Source organism: Primulina huaijiensis, chromosome 6, assembly GCF_012295235.1.
Source record: "Primulina huaijiensis isolate GDHJ02 chromosome 6, ASM1229523v2, whole genome shotgun sequence".
In the NCBI taxonomy this organism is placed as follows: Eukaryota; Viridiplantae; Streptophyta; class Magnoliopsida; order Lamiales; family Gesneriaceae; genus Primulina; species Primulina huaijiensis.
Genome location: NC_133311.1, coordinates 2,073,400 through 2,081,208, shown reverse-complemented (window position 1 = coordinate 2,081,208; position 7,809 = coordinate 2,073,400). Strand labels below are relative to the sequence as shown.

Here is a 7,809-nt window from a genome sequence, read left to right as displayed (position 1 = left end):
TCTCTGTTCCGAAAACTACACAACAAAATGACGTAGCCTAACGCAAGAATAAAACCATTGTTTTCTGAATATAACTTGAATGCCTTGAACCATCTGCATTATTATTACTTCTTCGGGAAAAGTACCATCATTTCTCGTTTTAAACGTTCACATACCAAATACACGAAGTAGACCAAAAAGGTTCTAATATGCTGTAGCAGATTATAAGGTAACAGTTTTTGTTTGACCATGTGAAAATGATGTGATACCTTGCATAAGGTTCCAACAACTTATTTTATGATCATGTATGTGAAGAAACCAGCTGGTTTAGTTTTTCCATCATTATGCTGATATTATAATGTTTTTCTTGTTTTGTAGATTCCATTATATCCTGCATCAATTTTCAGGTTGAAACATATGGGGAAGGAATAAGTTTTGTATCATATTTTAAAAGTTGTGTTATATTTTAAGCTTTCTGATAGATTTGCCATGGAAATTCCACCCCATTTTCAAGAACACATTCAGGTCAGTGATTGATGAATTTAATTCCATGGTTTTGTGCTCTATTTTAACATGGATTACCGTTCGTCACATGCGCAGTGAACTCAAATATATTCACGTCTGCTAACAGAGGATAATTGATGACGAAGTAGAAAAAGTTAAAGGTTTCCAAAGGAGACACGAATACACCCTTCAGAGAAAGGTTGAAGATATAGGGTCGTGTAGCAAATGTGGACGACCTTCCTTTAAGCACAGCAGAGAGGAAGCTCTTGTACGCTTACAACAAGAAACCCGTTCTTTCACGTCCTCAACATGAATTCTACTCGGTAAGTATGAGCCTCATATTAATCAAACCCAAGTCGATTTCAAATTCTTAAATTTGTTTATCATCGTTCTTTTTAAGTTGAAAGTTGCTTTGAAATTGATCTAGAAATGCATCACTTCAGCTACATTTCAAGGATGGGATTCAAACTTTCATAGATAGACTCAAGTTGTGTGTCTTGGATTTTGGATTAACAATTCAGGCAAGTTTAAATCTTCCTGTTATCAATCAAATGAAACAATGTACTCCAGGGACCTGCATGTTAATATTATATGCTTCCTATGAATATATGCCAGGGTAACAAAGCTAAAGAGTTGCCGTAACAAATCTTGTGTTGTATGCGGTTAAATGAAATCGATCATTTGAATTATCAACAAATCGGGTTTTTCTGAAGAACCCCTGGATACATGTAATATATGAGAAATTGATAGTAAAATGAAATTTTTTGGAGTCCAAGTGCTCTTTTCGTTTCCTTTCGACCCTAGTATACTTATGGTTCGTTAACATCTATTTGAAGTCAAACTTGACATTCTATGACCTTTTATAAGATTTCATAGTTCTCCATGGGGCAGAAACACTCGACCATTTACATATTTTCATGTTTCTTCAAATTAATTACTTATACATTACTAATGTTTTCAGGCAATAAACCTTCAAGTTTACAGTGCCACAGAGAGAGTTTTCTGTCTGTTGGGTGTTGAAAATGGATATGTAGGCAAGGGTGGTATCATAAATTTACTAGTACATTTCACATGATTTCATTCATCCTTAATAAACAATGAACTTAACCACGTCGAAATTTTCTTGAATACCTGAAAATTCTAGCTAACTCGTGTTACGTACTTCCATGAGAATGAACAGAAGACACCGATCTTGCTGATACTGAGGCTGTTGGACTACTCATATCACGATCCGTGTTTCCAAAATTTGCTTTTCCAGATAGCATTTTTATCGCAATTTGAGCAACATCAGCAAACCATTCATCCTCCGGTAACTCACTGCAAAAAATTGGAAAGTTTTCAATTTGACAGCCGCTTCTCATGCAAAGATTCAATTGCTTCTTAATAGTAATTTAAGGTGCAAAGTCCACTAAAGTGTATGGTAATGTCATGGAGCCTCAGGCGCAAGATGCAAGGTGAAGTGTGCGCCTTATCTAAGTAAGGCAGATGATTTAGAATGCATATAAATTAAATTAAAAAATAAATAGTAAATACTTGAGAGTAGAGATAAATAAAAAAAAGATTTTGAATCAACTGAACCAACAAAATATTTTTGATTCTGTTGATTGCTTGTAGCTCATATGACACAAAAGTCTCAAATTTCGACCTACGTTTCTTAAAATCCGATAGCAACAAAACCCTCTCCCAACTTATAAAAAACTCCTTTTCTTCTCATCTAGCAGTCTTTTGTATTTTCATTAGTTTCATCAACCGTTGGTTTTTTCATCTTCTTCATCAATAAGCTGATGGGTAGTAGATATATTTGACGTTTGTCTTCATTTAGCTATCTAGGTTGTACTTGACCTCACTTCTTTTGAAGAAGACGAAACTCGGAATCTAACACGACATAATTTTGTTTATCTTAATTAGTATTCAATCCCCCAATCATCCACTCATTGTTGTCATCTATATCTTAAGCTTTGAGGCACCGATATAATTTGCACTACATCGTTGATCCTATTTTTTGGATGACATAGACGATACTAACAAATATTTGATGAGGGGACAAATAATAATAGTGAAGAAAAATGATCTTGTGTTTGATGATGATAATTTGATTTACAGTGAAGTAGAACGAGCTTCTATGGTTTGAGATTTTCAAATTCGTCTTCTTGAAAAAAAAAAGTAATGACAACAACAAGAAAGACAACTAAGAGAAGACCAACTTTACCTATATTTACTATGCTACATCTTATCGATGAAGAGGAGGAATAGATCAATCTTGATAAAACTGATCAAATACAGAATGATACAAATCATAAAGTTTTGGAGATGACCATTATAACAATGAGGAAGACGAAGAAGGGTTTGATGGTTAGATGATTGGAGTCTTTTACTTCTGTTACGTCAAGTATTTACTGATGAGTTTGATAACATATATAATATTTAGTTGTTGTGTAATAACTTAGTAAAAATTCACTTCATGATATGAATATTATAAGAAATCAATCTTGGTACATCATACTTCGATGAGGCACACATATGGCCTTACGCCTCGCATCTAAGGTTCATGACAGGTGCGTGGTGTGGTGCACATTAAGTGTGGCTTATTGTCAATTAAAGTGTCATACCTGTATGGATCAATTTTAGTTGCCTGCACTGCTTCAATAGCTCTGCTTATGATGTTCTTGATCACTTGATGTAGATTACGTGACAGGTAACGCCCTTGAGACGAAAAAAGTATAACAAACTCCATATCCAAGTAGAACTGTCAAATATGGCCGGTAAGTCCCAAAAATCTTGAAAACAATTTGTTATAATATTTGAAAAGTGAACTCTAGTAACCTGTTGAAGTCCAAGTGGACCTAAAGGTCTCTCCCCATATTCGATCTCTTCCCAGAAGTTTTGATCATCAGAAAGCCATAGAATGACAGTTTCTGTAAGTCTCATTAACAAAACAGTTGCAAACCTTTCTCTTCCTACAAACATGTCTGATGTAATGGTGGCTATTCGAGTCAACTTTGCAAAAAGTTCCTGAAGTAAGTTGGATTTAAAAGATAATATATTACAATAGGAAAATACTCGTGTGGAAACAAGATCTTGATTTTGGGATGCGAGAAACTCTTTCTTGTATAATACTTGAGTTACCTGATAAACTGGGGATGGAAACCATTCGGGCTCGTCTCTGCTACAATCCATACTTAAGTACATTTCCGCACCGAGACGAACTCCTCCATCTTCTGTAAAGATGAGCTCAAGGGCATGTTGGCGGCAGAAACTATCTCTCAACTGATCAACAAATCGCTGGAGCCTTCGTTTCAGTTCCCGTTGCTCTGGTGCACGATCTTGCTTGTTTAAAGCTCTTAACTGATCCTGACTTTTATTACAAGACCAAAGCTTGCTGGTTGCTCGTGGGAGAAGCTCGTCTGCTAATAACAAAGCGTTAGCGAGTAAAGCTATCTGTTGTGTTTCGGATTCTGCCATCTTAACTATTCTTCTCCCAGATCCTTCCAAGTTTTCTGTTTCTATGGAACCTGGAAAAGCATTTATCATCATGTTGATGTATGAATTAAATGACAGCAAGACTCCCTCCAAGGATTGCTCAGAATACTGTAAGATATCGAGTGAGCCAATATCCTCACACAGCTCCTACATCAAAAAAGTTCAAAATGCAATCATCAAATGTGATGAATTTAGGCATTGATGCAGGAGATTTTTTAAGTTATATTTCACCTGAATCATTGTGTTGAATCTGTGAGCACTGCTAGACAGCTTTGGCTGGGACATCACAATGCTGCTAACCGAGCCAGTGGCAAGGGATCGGCTGCCTATGGGTGAATAAGCAAGGGACCAATCATCTGCAGCAGCAATGGCAGCAGTACATAGATCAATCCTTTTCAAATTAGCATTCAGTGCCTGTTCCAAACAAGGACGAAAAATTTTAAATAACGTAGGAGAAAGGGCCAACCCATGACTTTCGAGCACCAAGCAATGGCCAAAGCAGACACGGACGGAGTCAGTTACGACCCTCAGACATCCAGATGCAGCGGGAATTGCTACAACATTTTTCTTGATAAGTACTGCAAAAGCCTCTGTTTGATTAACAGCCCAAGAAACCAATTCAGAAGTAAAAGCTGGTTCATCATTGAATATAGCTAACGAGTCGCTTGCTGCCTGTGCAATTGTTGAAAATACATGATGCGAAAGAGTAGTAGTATAGGTTGTTCCATATGAAGCAATGGATGGCCGAAGACGCTGCATGTCCCTTTGCAACTTCTGCTGGTGAGACTTGAGGAGCAAAGTATGGGCACGAGGGCCATCTCCGAGTCGCTTCATGGCCTGTACAGCTGAACGAAGCTCAACACCACTAGTTGAGGGCTGGCACACTGCTTCTGCTAGCTGATCTGCTAACTTTTGCCTATGTTCCATGATAGTTTTTTTCAATGACACCAAGGCTGAGGAAGCGAAGGTTGGACGATTCTTGGCTTCCTCAACAATGTTCTCTCCTTCTTCGAGTGCTGCCAATGCCTCATCCACTCGTCTCTCGGCTAGCAATATTTCAAGAGTTTCGATAAATTCTGACAGCCACTTATCAAAACTTGTTGGTTCACGATCTTCAAAATCAGTAACATCGTCTGTTCTTGAACTATTATCAGTTCCATCATGTAAGGATTCCATCCGGACTCCATCAGCTATGCTGTGTACGAATTTTGCTCGTGAAGATAGGAGATTTTTTAAAGAAACAAGCTCACCTTCTAGATCAGAAATTTCTCTCGATGTTCTGAAACACATGAACAATGCAAAAATCATTTAAGGCGAAAAATAATGCAAAAGGGTAGCTTTAATCAATCAGAACTATCTTTTCGGCCCTCAACGGGGCAAGCAATGGAGCATTTACCTTATAAATGATGCATAATTGGCATAAACGCTTGTGCGCATTTCTTCTGCGGATGCCTTCTTTAAATCTATAAGGTAAATGCACAAGTGCCTGATTTCCTGCAAAAACAAATGTAAAATTTCACCCAAAAATATAACCATTGCCGTTTTATCATCCCAAAAAAAGTTATGGGAAATCGACCTTTTCGCTCATGGCACGGCATCGAGTGGTGACATAGGAATCAGGATCGAATTGGGAAGATTTGAAAACTTTGAGCTTGTCACTCAATGTTAATTCAACCTCGAAATCTGCCGAGTCGGATCCTTTACTTGATGAAAATGAACCCCTCTCCATTCTCACTCCCCTCTGCAACTTCTGAAAATCTTGTACAGAGTAATTAACCAATGAAAATTAAAAAATCAAGAAAATGAATGTAGTCAGTTGGAAATGGAGAATTTGCCTCCACACTATTCTCTACTACGAGATTTTTTATGGTCTAGTTTTACATAATTGAAAATTGCATGATTCGGAAATAGCAAATGGAAAAATTTATCCCCACAAGACCAGTTCAAATGCTGAATACATGCAAGGGATCGTTAAAATAGTAGAATATTTCCTTTCTATTTATTCATCCTGACTAAAAGGTTACATAATTCCTATATGTGGATTACACAATGTGTTACAGTCTTTATCCTTTGCCTCCACATACACAATATAATATAATAATCTAAGGCATTGTTTGGTACATGAGATAAGGGTGAGATTGATAAATAATCTCCCTTATCCCATGTTTGGTATCTTTTTAAAAAACCCATGATATTATCATGGGCCCTTGATAAATAAATTTTGAGAAGGATAAAACATCCTTTTGTAAGAGGTGTGATAATTTTAATGTAATGATAAAATACATTACAAATGACTTAATTACCCATAATTTATAAAAATCCAAAACACCTACATTCCGTACTTTGGTTTTATTTTTTTTATTATGCGATGGTTTGAATTTGGCTATGTTTTTTTTTATTTGGCTATGTTGTTTGGTATCTCTTTGTTTAAATAATTTAAATGCATTTAAGTTAATGTTAAATGTTTATTAAATACATACATATATACAAATATATAGATACATATATATACACACACAAATATATATATATGTGTGCGTGTGTGTGTGTATAGTGTAATTTAAGAATTGAGATATGCAATTACAAGATCTTGATAACAATGAAATATAAGTTTTTGTGATAGGGTTAATTTTGTCATTACAATTCAATATATAAATTTAATCACTCTGGTTAAAATCATACCAAACATTCAACATATTATCTTATCATTATATTTATCCTTGATTTATCCTTATACTATATATCCATTACTTATCATATCCTATGTACCAAACTGTACCTAAAAGTAGTATTCAGTTGAGGGAATATCCAATATTTTTCAACAGATTGCTCACTCCAAATTTTTATATCCCAATAATCCAAATGCGCAGGTTCTCAATGGCTTAGCAACCCGACTTGATCCGTCGCTTTTCGACCAGCGTGCCTTCGTTTCCGGCCAGCACACGATACTTGTCCTTCCTTGTGAAACTAGTCCATTCGTACGAGAGAGTGGAGGCGATGACACGTTGTATGTAATTTGCCACTTCATGGCTCGATTTCCCGGCTCCACATGTCAGCTCTCGCGGCAGCTTGTTCAAGAATGTCACCTCTAAGCTGGAATCGGGTTCATTAAGAAGTAAAAAGGATCCATCCGGTTGTTCCATGGAACATGCTCATATGGTTAACCATTGCCACCGGAACCAACTCATCTGTGATCTCCGCGAAGAGGGAGCTGAACCTAAAGAGGAACGGCTCGCGGCAGGTGGTGCTGTTAGAGTAGATGCCCTGCAAGCCAACGGTTGGCTAGGGAATTTATTGACTCAAGTGAAATAAACAATCTTTATTTTAATATAATTTAACTTTTAATGATTTCGTTATACTTTATCTGTATACCCATGCAATCAGCATAGATAAAGTCCTTGATTATGCTTTAATACAAATGAATCGTAATTCGATATTGAAACTCATTTGTAAACACTGCATATTCTAAATTCGTTCCTAGTCGATTCAGCCGCCTAAAACATGGATAAAGGTCGCTTGAGCTCGAGACTAGCATATGTGATGTTGTGTACTGCGTTTCTTGGTAAGGGCATAGAGATGTCCAAACATACAGATGGGTAGTCATATGATGATTATACCGAACAACCCTCCCTCGGACTTTCCAAGTGGTTATCATTCATCGAGAGGATAAGTCCGTGGTTATGATTGTACACCATTAGTCCTTACGACCCGGGACAACACTGAGGCTCTATATGCTAGGGCTGTGCTTTGACTCGTTTACCGACTCCAGGAGAGTCATCAGGTGGCGAGGTTGGGTATAGTTGCGACACATATAGGAGCCAGTGCATTGTAGTCGGGGATTCACCG

The 7,809-nt window shown here is 37.0% G+C and overlaps 1 protein-coding gene across 1 annotated transcript; it reads right to left on the bottom strand.

Moving 5' to 3' along the window:
* Positions 1-1,076: 1,076 nt before the first annotated feature.
* LOC140978884 (exocyst complex component EXO84A) lies at positions 1,077-5,845 on the bottom strand. Its single transcript, XM_073444128.1, has 7 exons — positions 5,540-5,845; positions 5,360-5,457; positions 4,195-5,242; positions 3,610-4,110; positions 3,307-3,495; positions 3,093-3,229; positions 1,077-1,800 (listed from the first exon to the last, which is right to left on the bottom strand). Exons 1-7 carry the CDS (start codon positions 5,690-5,692, stop codon positions 1,638-1,640), a joined length of 2,289 nt encoding a protein of 762 aa, XP_073300229.1. The 5' UTR covers positions 5,693-5,845; the 3' UTR covers positions 1,077-1,637.
* Positions 5,846-7,809: the final 1,964 nt, after the last annotated feature.

What these genes read in the sequence shown, in the direction of transcription:
- LOC140978884 (XM_073444128.1), bottom strand. Translation starts at nt 5,692, where the DNA reads ATGGAGAGGGGTTCATTTTCATCAAGTAAAGGATCCGACTCGGCAGAT. An exon ending in GCCGTGCCATGAGCGAAAAG is followed by an intron (nt 5,458 to 5,539) that starts GTCGATTTCCCA and finishes TTGTTTTTGCAG; the next exon opens with GAAATCAGGCACTTGTGCAT. An exon ending in GATTCAACACAATGATTCAG is followed by an intron (nt 4,111 to 4,194) that starts GTGAAATATAAC and finishes TTTTTGATGTAG; the next exon opens with GAGCTGTGTGAGGATATTGG.